Source organism: Phoca vitulina, unplaced genomic scaffold (assembly GCF_004348235.1).
Source record: "Phoca vitulina isolate PV1807 unplaced genomic scaffold, GSC_HSeal_1.0 scaffold25, whole genome shotgun sequence".
NCBI lineage: Eukaryota > Metazoa > Chordata > Mammalia > Carnivora > Phocidae > Phoca > Phoca vitulina.
Window position 1 is genome coordinate 23,129,363 of NW_022589728.1, and position 23,318 is coordinate 23,152,680.

General features: G+C 37.1%; 1 protein-coding gene and 1 pseudogene across 2 annotated transcripts in view; one reads left to right on the top strand and one right to left on the bottom strand.

Moving 5' to 3' along the window:
- The window catches only part of TERF1 (telomeric repeat binding factor 1), a 35,594-nt gene that overhangs the window by 2,486 nt on the left and 9,790 nt on the right, over window positions 1–23,318 (top strand). Inside the window, exons 2-8 of one of the 2 annotated variants that reach the window (XM_032421795.1) lie at window positions 4,605–4,700; window positions 8,122–8,243; window positions 9,692–9,778; window positions 13,187–13,336; window positions 14,228–14,334; window positions 15,871–15,927; window positions 17,505–17,596. In XM_032421795.1, coding sequence (XP_032277686.1) covers window positions 4,605–4,700; window positions 8,122–8,243; window positions 9,692–9,778; window positions 13,187–13,336; window positions 14,228–14,334; window positions 15,871–15,927; window positions 17,505–17,596 — 711 coding nt within the window. The remainder of the gene's footprint in view (window positions 1–4,604; window positions 4,701–8,121; window positions 8,244–9,691; window positions 9,779–13,186; window positions 13,337–14,227; window positions 14,335–15,870; window positions 15,928–17,504; window positions 17,597–23,318) is intronic. The other variant, XM_032421796.1, reaches the window with a different exon arrangement.
- LOC116643215 lies at window positions 3,132–3,662 on the bottom strand (annotated as a pseudogene).

Sequence of the window (23,318 nt, forward strand, 5' to 3'; positions counted from 1 at the left end):
AGGGACAGGAACCAATTGCAAGAGCTCCCAATGGGCAGAGCAACTCAAGCAAGGAAATAGTTTGGATTAGAACCCAAAGGTCAAATAATTATCTATGAGCCCATAATGATGTAAATAAATGATGGAAAAAATAAATAAATGGGAGAAGAAACAAATCTCATGCAGAAGAATTCAAGTAATTTATGTAGCTACTATGTCCTCAAGGAGGTGAAGTATAACACCCCACTCCTTAAGTGTGTGCTGTGCATAGTGACTTTATTCTGAAGACTACAGTATGGAATTGGCGGGAGGATAATTTTATAGTAGAGAAACTTAACAAACACTACTTCACACCTAGGTAATCAAGGTCAGCAGGAACAGTGACAGTTGGTAGTATGTACACTTTATATGATGTGTCGAATATGGAACTTCTTTGATTTTTCTCCCAAAACCCCTTAACTCAGTCAAATTGTAAGAAAAATATCAGACAAATCGCAGTACAAAATGCCTCAAAACTGCCAAGGTCATCAAAACCAAGGAAAGTCTGAGAAACTTTCATAGCCAGAGATGCCTAAAGAGACATTTGGTAACTGAATGTAATGTGTCCTGGGTGGGATCTGCAGCAGAAAAAGGACATTAAGTAAAAACTAAGGAAATCCGAATAAAGAATGGACGTTAGTTAATAATGTATTAACATTGGCTTGTTAATGTATATATTTCACACTAATATAAGATGTTACTAATAGGGGAAACTGGGTGGAGGGTATATAGGACTTACATCTTCACAATAATTGTGTAAATTAAAAACCGTTCTAAAAAATAAAGACTCCTTTCGAGGTTCTAGATCTCAAGACCCAAGGAATAATCTAGGCCACCTCTATTATTTTAAGGTTAAGGGCACAGAAACCCAGAGAAAGTAAACTATTTTTAAAGTTGCACTGCTAATCAGTAACATAAATTGTGAACATAGTGTTGTCTCTGTATTTCCATTTTTGACTGAAAGGACTCCCTTTTATCTTTTATAGGATTTCATTTATTACACTTTTCAATGTTGTAAAAATACACAACTCTTGATGCTTTCTAGAAAATTCTTAGTTCTTTCATTCTGACTCATAATTGTTCTCACACCTCACTTAACTCAGATAATGCCTTTTACAGACTGTTATTCCTAACCTGTCTCTTTACATGGGAAGCAGTGTAAGATACTGATTAAGAGCATGGGCTCCAGAATAAATTGTCTGAATTTGATTCCTGGCTCTGCTACTTCCTAGCTATAAGACCTGACGCAAGTTACTTACCTTTTGGTACCTCAATTTCCTCATCTGTAAAATGGTGATAATAGTATCTACCTCACAGAGCTGTTGATAGGTATAAAGCAAGGTTTCTCAACCTCAGCACTGTTGACATTTTGCACCACATAATTCTTTGTTCTGTGTATGCATGAGAGTGGAGGAGGGCGAAGGTGGGGCTTCTGTACATTGTAGGATGTTTAGCAGCCCCCCTGACTTCAACTACTAGATGCTAGGAGCATCCCCCTTCCACTCATAAACAGAATTGCCTTCAGACACTGCCAGATGTCCTCAAGGGGACAAAAATGACCTCTAGTTGAAAATCACTGGTGTAAAGTGCTTAGACTAGTGCCTGGTATTACAAGTGCTTAAATATGGTTGCTATTGTAGCTAGTCATTAGATCTCCCTAATGTGTTTTTCTGTCAGCAATGTTTGGTTACAGGTGAGGAAAAAGCAGATAGCAAGGTTCAACCAGGTTTTCATTGTTTTTGTTTTGTTTTTTGTCTAGCAGGTACAAAGAACAGAAGGGCAGGGGTGTATAAGAGATTTGTAGTTATTGCATAGTGGACTAAATTGAAGGCGGAGGGAAGTGAAGATAGAGGTCTGACTTTCTTCTCTAGAAAAGAGTAGATTCTTTTGTTTTGCTTCTATACCATACTTTTAACCTTTGTGGCATTAGAATTTTAATTAATAACTTGCATAAATTTTGGGTTATGTCTTCTCAAGCTAAAACCTTCCTGAGGGGCAGGGGCTGACTGTCCTTTTTTTTTTTTTTTTTAATATTTTATTTATTTATTTGACAGAGAGAGACACAGCGAGAGAGGGAACACAAGCAGGAGGAGTGGGAGAGGGAGAAACAGGCTCCCCGCTGAGCAGGGAGCCCGATGCGGGGCTCGATCCCAGGACCCTGGGATCATGACCTGAGCCAAAGGCAGACGCCTAACAACTGAGCCACCCAGGCGCCCCAGGGGGCTGACTGTCTTATCAGCCCCTAAGATTGACTAGCAGTAGATGTTTAATAAATATTGAATGAATTGTTTAGATTTTATATAAATTTTGTGCTCTCTCTGCATCCTGTTTAATTAAATTGTGGCTGTATTTGGCCCAGATAATCTCTAGTATAGTATAAGATTATGCTATTTTTGAATTGAGGAAATAAATACAAATAAATGTATTTGTCTTTTATCTCCTTAGTAGCTGCAGGACTGCTTTTTGGTTTTGCTAGTTGATTTAATCTTTACATACACCAACCAAGCCCTGGGTGAAGTATAACAGTGGCATCTTCAGGTTTTACTTTAAACATTATTTCCTCAGAGAAGCTTTCCTGTCTTCTCCCTCCAACTATACTAAAACACACTCTAAGGTTTGTTATATTGCACCCACAGCATTCTGTACTTGTCTTTTTCAGTTTTCTCCATGTTTTTACTTTAATTGCTTAATCATTTGTCTTTCATTTTTACATAGTAATAAATTCACTGAAGTCCAGGATTATGGTTTACACACCATTATACTCACTGCCTAACATAACATCTGGGTGGGCACTCAGATATTTGGGAGATTAATATTAATAAATGTGTTTGTTTTTATACATCTGCAATTTTATTTCTTCTTTGGAGTTAGGGTTGTAGAGAAACAGAGGTTTTGATGGAGAAATAAACTTTTTTTGCTGAAATTGTATCCTGAAAGTTTTAAACCAATAGCAGAAGGGGAAGATAGGTAGTTGGTAAACTGGGGCCTAAAGTTGCTACCCCCTTTCCATGTCTGCCCCCATGACTTCCTGTCCCAAACCAAATTACAATAGGGAAGGGAACTATTATCTTTATTTTGCTAGGTTGATGATCTAGACAGGAGACGGAGAAGGGGGTGACCACAAGTTCCCAAGAATGAAGGGCATAAGTCCATTCATTGTACTGTCTCTGTCTCAGGTACAATCCTTAAGACCTCTATCAAAGGGTAAGAGGTAGCTAGATGGACTCGATTTGCTTCCAGACCTTTTCCAGAGCTTTTCTTTCCAGCTGTCACCAATGAACAAAGCAAAAACCAAGGCCACACCCACGACAGCCCCTTTGAATTTCCAGAATAAGTGTTTTTACATTAAAGCTGAGTGGCAGCTTTTGAACATTCCTCTTAGATGAGCTGAATATGATTTTTTTCCACATGCCCTGAGAAACCACACTCGAGGTGGTTTTAGCCTGGGAATTAGAACATGGAGTGCCTTCTTCTGCCACCACAAACTCTTCCACCAGCCAGCATGGAAGGTCTGACGTGCTCACTTCTCCGCTTTCCCAGGAGCCTCTGCTTAGCAGAGCATTATAGCAGAGTGTTAAGGTGAAAGCGCAGTGCAACCAGCAGAGGTGGCTGCCCTGAGGGAGGCCATGCCTCCCTGGGCCCATAGGCCTGGGGTGCTCAGTGTCGCATGCATCTGTCGGGACAGCAGGACCAGCTTGACTGGCCTCCTGCCTCCCTCTGGCGCTTATACTGCAGGCCGGGGCTTCCAGGTCAGTGCTGCAGAATGCTGGAGTTGCCTGTTGGGGCAGAGGCTTTATTGCAACATCCCCATGGCGAGAAAGGCCAACACACGTTTGTCGGATTGGGCTGTGAGCTCACTTCTTTGGACCCGCACGGCCCTTGGGAAAGGCTCGGGGCCTAGGGTCTAGCACCCCGTCACCACCTGGGCCATCCCTGTTGCGGCCATCTTGCCCCAATAAATATGTTTTTTTAAGTTTTTGTGAACTTAACAGACTCACTTAACTGAAACCTTGACCAAAATAATATAAAATATTTCCTACAATATTGGGAGTTTAAGGTATAAAGCTTCCAGCTAATGATTTAACACATTTTACAGTTTGAATCTAAATCTCCCTTTTTGTTAGTATGGAGTGCTACCTGTGGAAGTACTATTAAATATTTATTATTCTGCATGTGGAAATCTGTTTTACTTTGTAAGAAAAGTGTTCTTTGCTGTTTTTTCTCATTTAAAAAAATGCTATAGGGGCGCCTGGGTGGCTCAGTCGTTAAGTGTCTGCCTTCGGCTCAGGTCGTGATCTCAAGGTCCTGGGATCGAGCCCCGCATCGGGCTCCCTGCTCCTCGGGAAGCCTGCTTCTCCCTCTCCCACTCCCCCTGCTGTGTTCCCTCTCTCGCTGTGTCTCTCTCTGTCAAATAAATAAATAAAATCTTTAAAAAAAAAAAATGCCTATAAACAAAAGCATACAGCTCTCAGTTTATGATCATTTTTGCATGTTTGTAACCTAATTACTCAACCAACCACACAGAGGCACTGCTGGGTCAAGTTTGGCTTTTTAAAAAAAAATGTTTTAATGTTTTTCTTTTTCAGCTATTATCCATGGAATGTCCAGTCTAACAGCTTATCAATTGAGAACTATATACATATGTCAGTTTTTGACAAGAATTGCAGCAGGAAAATCTCTTGGTAAGTATGTGTTTTTATCTTATGTTGGAAATATTTTAATCTATGTCTAAAGGTAAAACAATGAGAAGAAACAGATGGGATCTGTTATTTTTGAGAGTTGGCACTATGTGTTTGGTACGTTCATCTACACAAGCATATCTAAAGCAACTAAAAGAAATATAGTTCCAATCTTCTTAGAGCACTGGTTGTCAAACTTAGCTTGCTTCAGAATTATTAGAGAACTTGTTAAAAAAAAAAAAATTCTCCACCATGAATTCCTGATGCAATAGGATGGATAAGAGGGGCCCTGAAGTTTATATTTCTAATAAGTTCCCAGGTGATTCTGACACTGCTGTTGGGGAGCCACGCTTCATGGACTGTCTTTTGGAGCGTTTACCTCAGATTTGACTGTACGGTAACTTTGTGGTGACTCTTACTATTATACACACTGATTTTAGTAGCAACTATGATAATTGACACCTCTTATTTGAACTGGATTTCAGCACTTCTTTAGATAGGCGAATATGATTTTTGCTATAATAGCTCTCTCTTTTATCTTCACAGGTTATTTTAGGTTGTAATGGGTAAGCCTGCTTCAGTTTATGAGTAATGGCTGATATTTACAACATGGTCATTTAAAGGACCTTTTGATGCAAATAATTACATATTTATGTTGGTTTTTACAATTTACAAAATGCTTTCCCAACAGTGCCAAGTGGTAGGCGGTACTTAAAATGAAACCACTTACTTACAATCCTATTGTGTTACATAAAATCCCAGTGTGTTTGTACCATTCTCATGGTCCTCACTACCTAGCTCTGGCTCACAAAGCATGCTTCTTGTTGGGGGTGAGGCCAGGTCTGGAGTTGGTGCCATGACCATAAGTGAATAGGACTAGAAGCAGAGTAAATGTAGGGGAGACAGAACTATAGGTAGTCTGGGCCTGTAGCTAAAGAAGAAAACCATCTTGATGTGGACATAATTGGAGAATTCCTGACCATGTAGATAATAAGTTAGCATGGTTGTTAACACTTGTTTTCTAAATTAAATATGACAACATAAAGTGCCCAACTGTGTTTCACATGTTAGCAATTGTTCAGTGGATCTTACTTTCTCCCCCGACAACCTTTTCTTTCTGAAAAGAAGTGCAGATTTTGTGTGTAACCCCATTAGTATTGAAATTCACCAGGATCCCCTTTTAGGTATATCTTAGAATAGGCCCATGTCAATTATCAAGAATCAATGTATTTCACCATAATGGACCCAAGTGAAAACAGCAAAATTTTATTTCAATTTATATGTTGGTTTTTTAGCTATACATAACTCTTTGCCTTTTTTTTAAGTGGTTGCTCAGCAGCAGCACTGCCTACTAGAAATATAATATGAGCTACATATGTAATTGAAAAGAAATAGGTGGAATTAAATTTAGCAGTATCTTATTTATCCCAATATTTCTAAAATACATGTCAGCATATAATCAATATAAAACATGTTAATGAGATATTTTACCCCTTTTTTTGCAGAAAGTCTTTGAAATCTGGGGTATATTTTAAACTTAAAGCACATCTCAATTTGGAACTAGCCATATTTTAACAGCTCATTAATTATATATGGCCAGTGGCTACCACATTAGCTTTAGTTTCCTGCCGCAAATAGCTTTAAAATACGGTAAATGTCTTGGAGGGGAAATGTTTGTTTATGGCAGCCACCCTCATCTCATGGGACTTTATTTTTTAAGATCTGTGCAACTCTGGGAGACTTCCCTTCCTTTCTACTCCAGCTTTCTACAGCGCCCCAGAACTCAGCAAATGTCCTGAGGGGAAAACCAACCATGTATTTCAGTTCCTCTAGTTTCCAGTCCACCAACTAGTCCCAAGGAAACTACCAGGAGCTTTTCCTCATTTCTTTTACCCCAGTAAAATCTCCCTGCCTGGAATACACTGAATCCTCATCCTTATAAGCAAATGAGGCCAGGAAAGAAAAGCTGCAAATCATCCGCTAACCCCTGGAAATGTAGTTCATCTAGTTCTTTTTGCTTCTACTACTATCCCATGTCTTTAGCAATATAATTTTGCAACTTATTCCACTTTTTTCTAGTTGTAATGGGAGCATTGGCCTACTGCAATATCCTGCATTCTACCTGAAAGTAAAAGGCTACTCTAAAATTTTTGAAGTTAAGATCTAACACTTTTTTCTATAAGTACATTTTTTTCTACATCTCACATTTATAAGAAGGCAGCAGATTAATGAGATGGGTTAGATAATATCAGTCAAGAAAGACTTAATAGGAAATACAAATATTGAAGTGAGTTTTTAAAAGAAAAACAAATGTGAAATGAAGAAGGATTAGGCAATCTGCCTTTGCATTTTCATATTTAATGTTTTCCAGCACATTACTCTAGCCTTACCAGGCATCTTGTTATTCCTGAAACACACCTTTTTTCTGAGACACAGTAAGTCGTTTTTAAGGGTTCTGGTGTCTGCTTCTACTTGCTAGCTGTGGACCTCTCTATGTCTCAGGTCCTACTTTATAAGACAAGGTTGATAATGTTATATACCCTTTTAAAGAAATTGTTTGGATAAAGGAGCTACTTCATGTTAAACACTTAGCATAGTGCCTAACACATAGTAGGACCTTAATATGTGTTGACTAGAGTGTGAATATCTTTTGTCCTCTGTCTTATGTTCTGCTGCTGCCTTCCTGAAATGTTCTCCTTCCCATCCTTATCCTCTTCACTTAGTTATCTCCTATTTATCCTCAATGTCCTAATTTGGATGGTTTCTCTTTCATGAAAGATTCTTTGTTAGTATCCTTTAATAGAACTAATCTTCTTAGAAAATACAGATGCATGGGCTGTACCCTGTACTAACTAAACCAGTCTCTAGAGGATGGGTCTAGGCATCTGAATTTTTTTTAAAAGCTCCTCAGATGATTTTGAGGTATAGGTAGGGTTGACAATCACCGGCATAATACATAATTCTAGTAAAGTACCAGTCACATTGGTTTGTCTTTCTTCCTAGCTAGCGTGCAAATTTCATAAGGGCAGGAACTGTTTCTTCTTCCTGGTCTGATCCTAAGTATCTGGCACAGGGCCTGGAATATAAAGAGACTTTTTTTGTATATGAATTAAGATATTTTTATGTTTAAAATGTTGGAGAAACAATTAGGAGAAAACAGGAAATTGTTTCTACAAAGTAGAAATTGTTGAAACTGCTAACATTTAAATTACATGCTCCTTCTAGTTTTTCAAAGGAAAAAAAAAAGGAAATTAACTTGAAAAATCAAATCACTTGCCTAAACTTTTGTATACAGACTGGAATAGTACCTGGCACATAGTACATACTCAGTAAATATTTAAGGAAATGAAGTCATAAAAAATTGACAAAGTGTAAGGTTCTACTTCACTTCCTAAGTTAGTTATTTTTGTTCTGATTTTAAAAGATGCACAGTTTGAAACTGATGAACGAATTACACCCTTGGAATCAGCTCTGACAATTTGGGCTTCCATTGAAAAAGAACATGACAAACTTCATGAAGAGATACAGAATTTAATTAAAATTCAGGTATGTGTATTACATTATTATTATTTTGCATATAACATCTAAAGAAATTAAGAACCACTTAATAGAAGTTGAGCAGTAAACCCAAAGTAAAATTTAATATAATCATTCTCTTCAGAAATTTGACCTTTGGTTTATAGTCTTCACGCAAGCTCTGAGAACGGGGACTTACTGTTTGCTACCTAAGTATATATTGCCCCCATTTGAGAAAATACATAACATTGATTTAAAGATCATAAAGCAGCTTTCAAAAACCAGTGATTTGTGCTCTCCCAATTTCTATTCAAGATTACAAATATGAAAAAAATAAGAATATTTAAAAAGAAATCAATGTATTTTTGTAAATAAGAGAATGTAAAATTTTAACTATGTAGAGGGAATTTTAGGAGTCACCTTATTAAAGAGTGAAAAGCTAAAAAAGTTATTCAAAGATACAGTAGCAGGGAAAGTATGTTTTGCTAACAAGCAAAGCAAATACTAAGGATTGTTCTAGTTAAATAAATTTGTCCTCATTTTTAGAAAATTATTTTATGGTTGGGTAGGAGAGAAAATCGAGATGATATCTCACCTTCCCCAAAATTAATTATTGTTAGTATGATGACTGCCAAGTAGAATTAAGACCAGAAGAGAATGGCAGAAATATGACTGCTACTTTTAAGAATTTCAGCCTGGGACAAAGAGATTTATTATGTTATCTCAGTTTTGGGGGGTTCTAGAGAAGGAGGCCATCATTAATATACTAGTATAAAGTTGAGTGGGTTACCATAAATACATAGCAAATATGCAATACATTGCTTACTCTTTGTCAGGTACTGTTCTAAGCACTTTTCATGTAGAACTCCAATCCTTACGGCAACCCTACGAATAGGTACTATTATCTCCACCATTTTCCATACAAAGAAACAAGAGGCACATGAGGTTAAATTGCTTGCCAAAGCTACCCAGATGGTAACGATGGTTCCCTATTTTACTACATACTGTATTAGAAAGGCCAGTTTATCAATCGATCATTCAGAAGCATCTGGCTTCCTAGGTTTCTATTAGAGATTTTCCAGGGATCCTGCTAGCGAATTTTATATATCCTAACTGTCATGAACGCCATCTACCTCCTCTCTCATTTCCCTTTTGCTCAAAGTAATATTTAGGTGGGTCCTAAATGTACATAATGTAGCTCCTAATTTATTTATTAATGTCTGCTTTTAATTGGCCTAAATTTGAAAGAGCTAGAATGCTTGGGCATTTATCAGTAAATATGCAAAGGGGCCAATGAAAAATTTTTACATCTTTTTCAAACCACAGTTATTTCATCTTTGAAAAGATATTTTATATCATGTATCAAAATTTTTAAGTGAAGTAGTTTAGACTTAACCAGGACTTATTTCAATATTAAACAACAATTATACATTTTTAAAAAGCAATCTAAGGTTTGTATTTGTCATCCTGTCTTTTAGGCTATAGCTGTTTGTATGGAAAATGGCAATTTTAAAGAAGCGGAAGAAGTCTTTGAAAGAATATTTGATGACCCGAATTCTTATGAGGTAGTTGTTTATATTAGAATCAGAATTTTAGAACTGCTTATATGGAGTGAGGTAAATGAAAGAGCACTGGAGGAAGAAAGGGATGCTTTATCTTTTAAACAGTATAGAACAGTGCTGTCCAATAGAAATATAATTGCAAGTCACATGTGTTTTAGCAGCCACATTAAAAAAGTTAAACTAGTGAAATGGATTTTAATATTTCATTTAGCCCAATATATCCAAAAACATCATTTTTAATATTTAATCAACATAAAAAAGTATTGATGGGATATTTTACACTCTATTTATTTGAGACAGAAAGAGAGCACGTGCATGGGTGGGGGGAGGGGGAGAAGCAGGCTCTTCTCTGAGCAGGGAGCCCAGTGGACCCTGGAATCATGACCTGAGCTGAAGGTAGTCACTTAACTGACTGAGCCACCCAGGCACCCCCAGAAAAAAGCATTATAATTAGCTTATTTTTCTAGAGGGTTCTTACATGATCATTAGTAGTTTTTGTGTTTATGTGTAATGTTAAGGTCAATTGAACTTAGTTTTTAAATAGTAAAAAAGTGTTGGAATAAATTAAGCTTATTAAAGAAATAAAAATAGTTTTATACATTTTTAGCAAACTTTTTATTGAACAATAGCATACCTTTAGTAGCATACATGTACTATAAGTGTATAAAGAGATACGATTTCACAAGAAACACGCTTTTGTGATGACCCCCTAGATCAAGAGAACATTGCCAGCACCCTCCTGTCACTGTCCCTCCCATCTTTTCAAGGATAACCACTGTCCTGACTTATAACATCCAAGATTAGTTTTACTTGTTTCCAAACTTTATGTAATCACATGGCAAGTTTATGTAAGATTGATCCATGGTGTTGCTCGTAACAATAGTTCATTTATTCTCATTGTTCCATTGTTGGAATATGCAACTTATCCATTCTGCTGTTGAGAAACATTTGGATTATTTCCAGTTTTGGGCTGTTACATTCTTTTACATATCTTTTGTAGAACAAATATATGTGTTTCTGTTGGATATATACTTAGGAATAGAATTGATGGGTTGTAGGATATGCAGATACTCGGATTTAGTAGATACTGCCAAACAGGTTTCCAGAGTGGTTATGTTACATCCGTTCCTTCAGCAGTGTGGAAGAGTTCCGCTTGCTTCATAGACCTTCTCTGTAGTTTTCCTTTTAGTCATTCTGGCAAATATGTAGTAGTATCACATTGGGTTTTGGTTTCTCTTTCTTTGACTAGTGAAGTTGAGCACCTTTGAGCATGCTTCTATACAGTTGGGGGGTGATTACCTTAATCTCTTGAGGGACTGAGCTGAGTCAAGAGTAGGTTGAAGTTTGGGGCGCCTGGGTGGCTCAGTTGGTTAAGCAGCTGCCTTCGGCTCAGGTCATGATCCTGGAGTCCCGGGATCGAGTCCCACATCGGGCTCCCTGCTCAGCGGGGAGTCTGCTTCTCCCTCTGACCCTCCCCCCCCTCATGCTTTCTCTATCTCATTCTCTCTCTCAATAAATAAAATCTTTAAAAAAAAAAAAAAAAGTAGGTTGAAGTTTTATTAAGGCTCAGTCTATCTCTAATTTGCCGCTGTTCCTAGGGTATAACCCTCCAGAGATTTCAGATGAAAGCCTGATCTGTTTATTGGGTTCCCTGCCCCTACTTTTTTGCCTTAGCACTGTGAGGTTATTGGAAAAGCCCACTCTATACTTCACAGAAGAAAGCTTACAGCCAGTAAGCATAAGAGGAAATGCTTAACCTCACTAGCATGAGTAATCAGGGCAATCCCAAGTAATATATTGAAATAGTATTTCCTGTACCTCAGACTGGCAGTGATTAAAATATCTTAGAATACTAACAGTTCGCTTGAAGAGTGGGGAAATGGTAAGACTGCCATACCTTCTTAGTGCTGTAAATTAGTGCTTAAACTTTGGAGAGCATTTTAGCAAAATCTGTAAGTATGCATTCCAGCAATTCTACTTCTTGATAAATACCCTAGAGTAACTGTTTTTATTTTTACTGCACTTTTTTTTTTTTAAAGATTTTTTTTTATTTATTCATTTGAGACAGAGAGATACAGAGAGAGAGAGAGTGAGCATGAGCAGGGGAGAGGCAGAGGGTGAGGGAGAAGCAGGCTCCCCGCTGAGCCAGGAGCCAGACATGGGGCTCGAACCCAGGACCCTGGGATCATGACCTGAGCCGAAGGCAGATGCTTAACCATCTGAGCCACCCAGGCGCCCCTACTGCACATTTTAAAAGCCATGAAGGCTTTTTTTTTTTTTTTAGATTTATTTATTTATTTTAGAGAGAGCATGCCCAAGTGGGGTGGGGAGAGACAAAGGGAGAGGGACACTCTCAAGCAGACTCCCCACTGAGCACGGAGCCCAACTTGGGGCTCAATCCCAGGACCCTGAGATCATGACCTGAGCCAAAATCAAGAGTTGGCCACTCAACTGACTGAGCCACCCAGGAGTCCCTAAAAGCCATGAAGTTTTATTTAAAAAAAACAAACAGGCCCCACTAAGACAGTTGGTCTGGAATACAGCCTGAGAAGTAGAATTTTTTGAAGGTTCTATAGCTTTTATTGTGCAACCAGTCTTGAAAGAACTAATGTCCAAGAGAAGCTTGTACTGTGTACAAGAAGACCTGTAGAAAAATGTTTAACAGTATTGCAGTAATAGAAAATAGCCTCTAAAAGCTTTCAAAAGACTGGAAGAATGGATGAACAAATGGTATTTTTGATCAGTGGAATATTGTACAATATTGAAAGTAACTAGTTCTATAAAAATCAAATCAACATGGGGACGTCTGGGTGGCTCAGTTGGTTAAGCATCTGCCTTCAGTTCAGGTCATGATCTCAGGGTCCTGGGATCAAGCCCCGCATTGGGCTCCCCGCTCAGCGGGGAGTCTGCTTCTCCCTCTGCCTGCCTCTCCCCCCTGCTTGTGCTCTCTCTCTGACAAATAAATAAATAAAATCTTAAAAAAAAAATCAGATCAACATGGATAAATGTCACAGAGTTGAGCAAATATAACAAGTTTCAGAAAAATACGCATATGCTAAATAGTACCGCATATTTATGGGTACATTCATACTTAGTGCAAGTATGTAAAGGAATGCGTGGATATGGTAAATTCTAAATTCAGGATAATGGCTACCTTGAGAGGAGAAGCTGGAGGTGTAATCAATGATGTTTTATTTCTTGGCAATGGACATTCAGGTTCATAATTTATTTTTTTATCCTTTTGTATGTGTGTGAAATACAAAGTAGTTTAAGAAAAAAATACATTCGTGGGCCATTTAAAATAAGAATTTTTAAAAGTCTCGTGTTTCTGAGATTTTTTTTAAATAAGACAAAATTTCTACAATCTTACTTGTGATTTATGTGTTAATTCATTTTTCCTGTTGTCTTTAGCCTTTAAAAAGGAAATTGCTTATGATAATCTCTCAGAAAGATACATTCCACTCAATTTTTCAACACTTCAGCTACAACAACATGATGGAGAAAATTAAGAGTTATGTGAATTTTGTGATAAATGAAAAATCATCAGCCTTTCTTATGAAGGTATGCATATTTCAGAGAGACTCTAACAATAGAGTAATTAGAAATTGTTATAATAAAGGAGAATACTTGAAACAGAAATCCTTAAAAAAGTGATTTTGTAGAAGGGCAAAATGTTAAAATTAGTAAATCTACAGGGTTTATTGGTGATTTTTGCAGTATTTTTAAACTTTTTTGAAATAAGAGTTGGGGAAATTTTTCAAAATAAAAAGTTGGGAGAACAGATCAAAGAAATTTTTAGCATGTTTTTGGAAAATAAAATTGGACTAAAGAAGGGCCTTTAAAAAGATTTTTTTTTTTTTAATAACATTTTATGCCCCAGTCTTGGCCTCAGAAAATTTTAACTTATAGTGGAGCACTGATTAATTTAAGGGAGTATAAATACCTGGAATTTTTATTTTTTTTAATTTTTTACTTAATTTTTTAAAGAGTTTGTTTGTTTAGAGAGGCAGGGGAGAGAGAGAATCCCAGACTCTGTGCTGACCTTGGAGCCTAATGCAGGGCTTGATCCCACGACCCTGAGATCATGACCAGAGCTGAAATCAAGAGGCAGGTGCTTAACAGACTGAGCCACCCAGGTGCCCCTATCTGGAATTTTTATTGATTTTTCTTTTTAAATAACCTTTTATCTAAAAATTGCCTAGTAAACACTGTATGTATCAAATACATGTACAAGGAAAGATCTTCTCCATAAGGCTTATAAACCAAGCAGGTAACTAAAGCAGCTGCTGTTGATGTCATAGTTACTGGAGAAAACACAGCACAGTCCCTTTATTGACCTGTGAACAGATATATTGGTTACGACTATCAAAGAATTAGAAGGCTTAATTTTAATGCTATTTGTTCAAAATGGCTTAATGGATTCCTTTCTCTTCTACAACCCCGTGTTTTAAGGCAGCAGCAAAAGTAGTGGAAAGTAAAAGGGCAAGAACAACTCAAGATAAACCTAATGGTAACAGTATTGAAATGGAAACTGAAGCTAATTTGGATATAGGAAAAAGGTTTGTAAATTCATTAATATATTTTTTGTCTCATGGATACATCTTTATGTGAAAGTGTTGCTAGTGAGCCATTTTTAACAAAAACAATTATTATAGAGGGTATGTTTTACTGATTATTAACATTTGGATATTTGGAGTACTGTACAATTACTTCCTACTAGATGAGTTAGAGTTTATTGGCTTGGCTTACAAAGCCGTACATAGCCCCTTTCTGTTCTTTTTTTTTTTTTTTTTTCATATACAACCTTATCCCTAAGCATTAACCTCTCCCTGCCCACATAATGGTACTTTCTAGCAGCACACAACTTCATCCTGATCCTCAAATATTACGAGCTCTTTCATGCCTGTCTCTTGCTTCAATTTTGAATTCCCTTCTTTCTGTTGTCTCCAAGGCAGGCCCTTACTAGCCATTCAGGGTCTAGCTCAAAGATCACCTATGTTTTATTGAGCTCTCTGATCAGTTATCACTTTTGTGCTCCCACAGCATTGAGTCACATCTCTTAAAAGGACTTATCTTGGATGGTAACATACCTGTTTACCTTTCTGTATTTCTCACTAGACTGAGAATCCTTTAAAGGTTCTTAATTAGCTGTGTATCCTTGGTACTTAGTTCATTACCAGGCATACATTAGAATTTGCAATGCACTAGAAACAGGGAATAAAACTAAAACTAGAGAAAAAATGAAGATCAAGAACTAAGCAAATATCAAGACCATCCTGGAGGCAAATAGAATCAGGACAAGTAAATCATCAGATTCACCAGTTTCAGGACAAAAATCAGCAGGACACAAGTGAACAAGGATGGAAGTGTGATTGTGAAATCAGATAAATAATAGGAAAGATGAAACCTTCATGTTCTCAATGGTAGATGAAATAAAAACTTTGCTCTCCTAGAGCTTATAAACTATTTTGCGGCAATAATTATAGACAGGAAACAGGTACAGCAGCAAACGTTATATAATTTGTTGTTAAAAATGTATAGACTTAAATGCTGAAGAAGCTGAGATGGAAGCTTCAAGGAGGGATGAGCATTGTGCAGGCCCTTGAAGGATAGTTACGGTTTTTTCAGTTGGATGGAAGAGGTAATGTCATTTTAGGATAGAAGAATAGTTCCAGTGAAGGCACAAAGGCATAAATGGTTATACTGTGTTTTTGGAAGCTAAGTTTAACTTCAGCAAAGTTGGGGGGCATTTGTTAAAAAGTTCAGTTGGAGACTGGTAGGGAGGGCAAGAAATTAAACTGGAATCCATGGAAATAAAGATCCATGGAGAGTTTTTGAAAGAGTGACGTGAATACTTGATTACAACATTAACTCTGCTTAACTTATGTTTGTGAAAGCTTGATTCAATATCTGGTAAGTACATCTGTGCAAAAATTATCTATGTTGTAATGGAGACTCTGTATGTCCTAATGTTACCAGAGTTTCTTTCCAAAGATATTTCGTATAAATTGCAATATGACTTGATTATGTAGTAAGTACTAACCTTGTCAAGTTTCTTTTGTTTACATTCTTACATATTTTTTCTTTTTTTAAAGTGTTAGTGACAAACGGTCTGCAACTGAATTCTCAGGGGGTACAGTATCCTTATCGAGGTGAAGTAAATGGACATTTTTCTTCTCTGTCTTTAAAATCTTTGATTGAAGCACTTCATGCAGATCTAGATATTTTATAATAACTGTCATATAAATGGTGTGATTTTGAGAATATCATAGGTGCCTGCTTATCTCAACAGGTATTCAAGACCTTGACGTGTCTTGAAATTCCAAACTATAGAGACCTGTCTCTGGGATCCTGGACTGTTACACATTGTTCCCACAAGGCCATTATTGGCATACACGTATAGGGAGTGCTTGAACTTAAAGCAGATGTTTAATAAACTCTTATTCTGTCCTAGAAATAAGGATATGTTGCTGGGGGGGTGGGGGGCAGTTATAGTTCTGGTGAACATCCCAAATTCTAATTTTATGAAATTACTTGAAAAACTGTTTAATCTACTAGAAATTTTGTGACAGACAATATAACATGTTCAGAGAGCAGAAAGTCTGCATGAATGATTTCAGAGTTAGAGCAGTTAGGTTGCTGAATAGGGACCATAGTGGAAGGTTTTGATTTAGTGTGGGGGAGGAGGTCATTGGAAATGAGGAATTGAGAGGTCAGGATTGTATATGGGTTATCCATGAGAACACAGAAATAACATGATAAAATCATCACTTGGGGTAGAGAAAGATCTGTGAATGATGGGAAGTGCTTGCAAGGCTAGTGAATGATTCTAAAGTATGGTAGTTGGTGATATACATCAGTAGGACGAATCCTCAAGGGCTAACGCTTCTTATGGAAGCAGTATCCTGAAAGTGGCATTTGTTAGGAAATGGAAAGTATAGAGACCCACCTCTGGGACCCTGAGTTCGTAGAAGGTAGAAGATTAAGCCTGTCTACTTTAGCAGGCCACAAAGAAATATTCTCCCTAAGGGAGATTTTAGACAGTGAAGATGTAGGGTAACTGGTGAAGGGGTTGAGAATGGCATTCCAGAGAGCACAATAGGTTTTGGGAGGGAGGGAGGGAACGGATTAGCAGGTTTCTTGTGTACTTAGGTAAAAATACAGATTTTAGATGGTGATAAAGTCGTTTCCTAAGCTTAGGTGAACTATTTTTTCATCTAAACTAGCTCCTTTATAAAGTGGGAATAATACCAACTTTGCAGGGTTGTCAAAATTTTGCCACACTCTGTGTTTCCAAACAGCCTTCATTTCAAAAATGCTCCCTTTGGAAGCTGTAAAGATAAGTGATACCTACCATTATGTGTAAAGGAATTTTGGAATTTCTCTTTTGGGAAATAAACTTAAAAGCCCTAGGGGAGAATGAAAGTCAATAGTTGATCGTCTGAGGATTTTTTTTTTTCCTTCACCTATCTAATTAAAAGGCCAAAAGAATCTTGGTTTCTTAGTAGATGAGATGGAGGAAATAAGTGATGGGAGAAGAAGGAAGTCAGACAACAAAAATCTTAAGAGGCCAAAGGTTAAGATGGGGCACTCAGCAAGGAGAGTACCAAAGGAAACAGGCCAAAATAGAAGAAGGTCCTAAAATAGAGATTAAGACAAATCATCTACCTTCTTTCATAGCTTTTCTACTCTTTGCGGAACCAATCCCATGCTTTTATGTTCAATTTAGGTCTCACAAGAAGCTCTTTGTATCTAAGTCAAAACACGGATGCCAACAACAGGATTTTAATAGGCAAGAAGAAAGAATGGAAACTCTTCAAAGTGAGTACTCTTAGTACAATTTTAGAAGTGGAGAATTGATTTGTCCTTGAAAGTGATCTAGCCCTTGACCTCCCCACTACAACACCCAGACACACTTCAGAAAACTAAAGCACAATGGATTAAATGCCGTACCTTCATAGAGTTAGAAAGTTAGTGCTTAATTTAGAAAGCTATTCTGATTGCCTAGCTTAGAGTACTTTTGCTATGATGGTACAGTGATTTTCTACCTTAACTTTATTCAGCAACTTGAAATAGTTACTTAATCTGAAACATACAGTTGTTATCACGATAGTTATGTTCTATAAAGTCGCTGTGGTTGGTGACTACTAAACCATTACTGGGGAATTACAGGGTTAGATTCCTTTGAGAATCTTGTCACCACAGTTTTGTCAACTGATAAATACATAACCTTGTTCAGTGTGTTTATGTGTTTCTGTTTAAAGATACTAATATATAATGTTGATTCATTAACCTTGACCTGTGGCCAAGTAACACTGTAAGTCATGCCTGGATGAAGCTTTCTAACACAGATTTTTTCTGTTGGGAACATCCTAGTCTTGCACTTAGGAACACTAGACAACACTTCCACAATACATCTGGGGCCATTTTAAACAGCTAAATTACCCCAAAATACAAAATGTTGCATTAAATAGACTCTAAAAAAGACCGTTATTTATGACAGAGCTAAAACACAAAGGCAGAGCATCACCTGTGAACACACACCTCAGGTGAGATGAATTTTTTTTGCTCTGTGCGTGTCCACCAGTGACCATAAAAGCACTCTGTATTGATTTTTGAGTTACAAATTATTAGCAGGGAAGTAAATTCACAAATACAGAATCCATGAATAATGAGGATTGACTGTGGAATCTAGCTACCTTCCTTATTACATTTAGAATTTATTCTTATAAAAGGCATCACTGGATTTAAAAAACAAGCAACAATAACCAAAAAAAAAAAAAAAATCTTAAAAGTAGTCCATAGGGGCGCCTGGGTGGCTCCAGTGGTTGGGCATCTGCCTTCGGCTCGGGTCATGATTCCAGGGTCCTGGGATCGAGCCCCGAGTTGGGCTCCGAGCTCAGTGGGAAGTCTGCTTGTTTCTCCCTCTCCCTCTGCCACTTTCTCTCCTGCTTGTGCTCTGTCTCTCTCTCAAATGAATAGATACAAAATCTTTAAAAGAAAAAAGAAAGTAGTCCATAATTGTTTTAAATTACAATTTGATTGTAAGTTTCTCCTTGGTATGTATTCATTCAGCAAATGTTCATTGAACCTACACTACATTCTAGGTACTGTATGAATGAATGAATGAATGAATGAATAAAAGCAAGGATTTTTAAACTTAATTGATCCATACCTAGCAGCCTGCGGTCAATATAAAAATAATAGATGTACCACCTTAATGCCAGGGACATAGTAAGGCTGCAATAAGTATTAATTGAATAAATTTATTCATAACTGATGGCTGATGACAGGGCCAGTATTAACTAATATTTGTAAATTATAGCTCTAAAACATTTACATCCATAGATATTACCATCCTCATTTTAAAGATGGTAAAGTTAAGCTCAAAGAAATAATTGCTTCATGTTGTTATTCCAAAATTGTTCTGCATCTATTGCTGCAAAATGGCTAGTAATCATAATTCTAAAATAAAATAATTTGGGGATTCTGGACTTTTAATTTCATAATACAAAAATCAAATAAGTGGAAGCATATATTTTTTTAGATTCTAAATAGTTGATTAGTGGTTAAACTCTGAGAACTATAACCTCATTGGAGACTGGTTTGACAGTGACTATGGATATTGAGCCTAGAAGATCTTGTGAGTTTTAGTACATTTTTTGACTTTTTGTTACATGTTAGTAATATATACATACATATATATTTTTTTACTTCCAGTTTGCTTAAAAGGCATGCAGTATCCTCTCTTCATAGTTAGAGAATATTAGTTTTGTTTATGCTAAACAGTTTTTTTCAGATTTGTAAAATTGCCATATACTTTTAAAAAATCAAGTGATTCAGAAAACTTGAAAGAAAGAAAATCACCTAAATTCTTTCTGTGCAGAAAAAAACTTACCACCATTCAGTGAAATGATGTGTAAACTCATTTAATCCTCAACAATCTTACAAGTGCTTTTTTTTTAATCATCCCCATTTTATACATGGGAAGCCACTACAAAAAGAGATTAAGTAAAATATACTTCGTCACAGAAATAGTGAACAGAACTAGAATTTGAAATTAACCTTCTTGGGGCACTTGGGTGGCTCAGTCAGTTAAGCGTCTGCCTTCGGCTCAGGTCATGATCCCAGAATCCTGGGATCGAGCCCTGAGTCTGGCTCCCTGCTTAGTGGGGAGCCTGCTTCTCCCTGTCTGCTGCTGCCCCTGCTTGTGCACTCTCACTCTCAAATAAATAAATAAAATCTAAAAAAAGAAAAAAAAAATTAAAAAAAAATTAGACCTTCTTTTTAAAGTAAACTGGGGGCGCCTGGGTGGCTCAGTCGTTAAGCGTCTGCCTTCGGCTCAGGTCATGGTCCCAGGGTCCTGGGATCAAGCCCCGCATCGGGCTCCCTGCTCAGCGGGAAGCCTGCTTCTCCCTCTCCCACTCCCTCTGCTTGTGTTCCCTCTCTCGCTGTGTCTCTCTGTCAAATAAATAAAATCTTTAAAAAAATAAAAAAATAAAGTAAACTGTATGCCCAACTTGGGGCTTGAACTCACAACCCCGAGATCAAGAGGTTCAAGCTCTGCCAAATGAGCCAGCCAGGCAAAATTAGACATTCTGACTGCAGAGCCTATGCTTCTAATTGCTGGGCTAGACTATGTCAGTGGAAAGATAGTCAAATAAAAATTTAGAAAAATGTGATTAGATTACATGTTACTTTAAAACACATTTCCATTTTGAACTTCATGTAAATGCTATTTCATAAGAAGTATATCAGTAACCTATATGATTCCTCCAAAATGAAGGATATAGAATATGAAATACTTCAAGAGGTTGGATCAGGTTGCCTCTGTAATCATAAATTTAAATTTTAGACTGTTGACTGACTTTATCTAAAAAGGATGATATTAGCAAAAACAAAAACAAAAAAAAACAAAACCAACCTCTCCCACCAGTTTCCAGTTTTTCTTAGTTTTATTTTATATGATAAAGGTTTGTAGAATTCTCCTTTCTAGCCATAAATCCCAAAGTAGTTTAATCTGTTTAAATTGATTTATTGCTGGTTACCAACCCTTTGACCATCATGTCACCATTCCTTACTTCTTGTTTGCTAGGTTTTTTTAAAAGATGGGATTATAGGTACTATAATTTCTAAATTTAGGTCTGCTCTTTTTTCTTTTTGGGGTGAGAAAGGGAATTTACTGCCTCATACTCATAAGTTCAGAGGTACATTAGCTACAAGTGTGGCTGGATCCAGCTACTCAAGCATTTTCATCAGACCTGCTTCCTCTATGTCTCTCAGCTCTACTTTCCTCTGTGATGGCTTCCCTTCCAGGCAGACTCTCTTCAAGTGGCAACCTCTGACAGATAGATGTTCCTATCATCACTGAAGTGGAAGATGTTCTTTTCTTTTTTCTTTAATTGAAGTATAGTTGACACACAATGTTGCGTTAGTTTCATGTGTACAGAATAGTAATTGGACAACTCTATATATTATGCTATGCTTACCCAAGGGTAGCTACCATCTGTCGCCATACAACATTATTACAATACCATTGACATATGGGAACTATGCTGTACCTTGAGTGTGTACTGTTTTTTGCTTAAAGGGAAATTTGGCTAAATATAACATTCTTCAGAGATTTTTTTTTTTTTTTTAAGATTTTTTTATTTATTTATTCGAGACACAGAGATAGAGAGAGCATGAGCAGGAGGAGAGGCAGAGGGAGAGGGAGAAGCAGGCTCCCCGCTGAGCCAGGAGCCTGATGCGGGGCTCGATCCCAGGACCCCGGGATCATGACCTGAGCCGAAGGCAGATGCTCAACCAATCGAGCCACCCAGGCGCCCCATGGGAGATACTTTTCTTATAACTTTGCAGATATTGATCCATTTTTTGACTTTATGTGTGCTGCTGTGGACAAGTCTGATGTCAGCCTTTCTCCTCCCTTTGTATATGAGTTACGTTTTACTCATAGATTCCCAGATCTTTTTTAATATGTGCATTTAATGCTATAAACTCCCTTTAATTACTGCTTTAGTTTCATCCCACAGATTTTGAGATGTTTTTTCATTTGGTTCAAAATATTTTTTCATTTCCTTTAAGACTTTTTCTTTGACTTCTGGGCTATTTAGAAGCTGTTTGCTTAATTTCCAAATATTTAAGGATATTCCAGATATCTTTCTATTATTGCTTTCCAATTTAATTCTGTTTGGGACTGAGAATATACTTTGTAGGATTTCTTTTTTTAGGATTCTTTTTTTAATTTAAGATTTGCTTTATAGTACATGATATGGTCTATCTTGGTGAGTGTTGATATGTACTTGAGAAGAATGTGAATTCTGTTGTAAAATATCAGGTCAAGTTGATTCATAGTGCTGTTCAGAATTTGTGTATGCTTGCTTATTTTTTCCTGTTCGTTCCAACAATTACTGAGACAGTATTGAAACCTCCAACTGTAATTATGAATTTCTGTGTTAATTATTAATCTCTGCTAATTTATTAATTTCCTTTTTTGCTTTTTTAGTCCTCTAGCACCTGTTTAAACAATTTGCAATATGAAAATCTCTGTTCATAACTAGTGTGGTTTCCATTTTCCTGACTGGAGCCTGACCAGCACATAATGGTCTGTTCCTGCAACAGTGCCATATTATCTCAATTACTGTAGTTTCATAATAACTCAGTATGTGACAGGGACATTCCCTTCATCTTACTGTTCTTCAGGAATATCTTGACTATTCTTGACTGTTTTGGTCTTCCATGTTGTCAGGGAAAAAACCCAACTTCATAGAGGATTGCAAGCAATAAACCTGCTACCTCTCCATAGGTGCCCAAAGCAGGCAATATGACTTAATGACTCAGAGCAAAACAGTTACAGCACAACAAATAGCATGGTATCAGCATAATTGTGCTGGTTTCTTTATTCCAAGTCCCATAGGCAGTGCAATGGCCCCAGGTAGATGCTGTGCAGGCAGATAGGTTGTATTGTAACTGAGAAACTTAGTGCCAAGGGCCTACCTCTTTTTGAGTAAGCAGCAAAACAGGATAGCAAACCAGCCAGTCCCCTCCCAGGAGAGGGTAGTTACATGCTGGTCAGGCTATGGTTCCTTTGATCTACTTAGGTGCCTATATGACTACAAAACTGTTTAGTATCAGGAAACAAATAAGCCTTGTACATTCAGCAAAAACTGCAGGGATGCTCGGGGCCAGTGGTAGACTACTTCTCATAACACATAATTTTAGAATAATGTTAAGTCCTACAAAAAGCCGTGTTGAAATTTTCATTTGAAATTGCATTGTAACAATAGATACTTTTGGAAAGAACAGACACAGTTATTATATATTAGTATTAATTATAGACTTTATATTAATTATGTTAAGTCTTCCTATGCATGAACAGAAGTATATTACTCTATTTTTATTTATTTATTTTTAAAGATTTTATTTATTTATTTGACAGAGAGAGACACAGTGAGAGAGGGAAAACAAGCAGGGGGAGTGGGAGAGGGAGAAGCAGGCTTCCCACTGAGCAGGGAGTCCGATGCGGGACTCGATCCCAGGACCC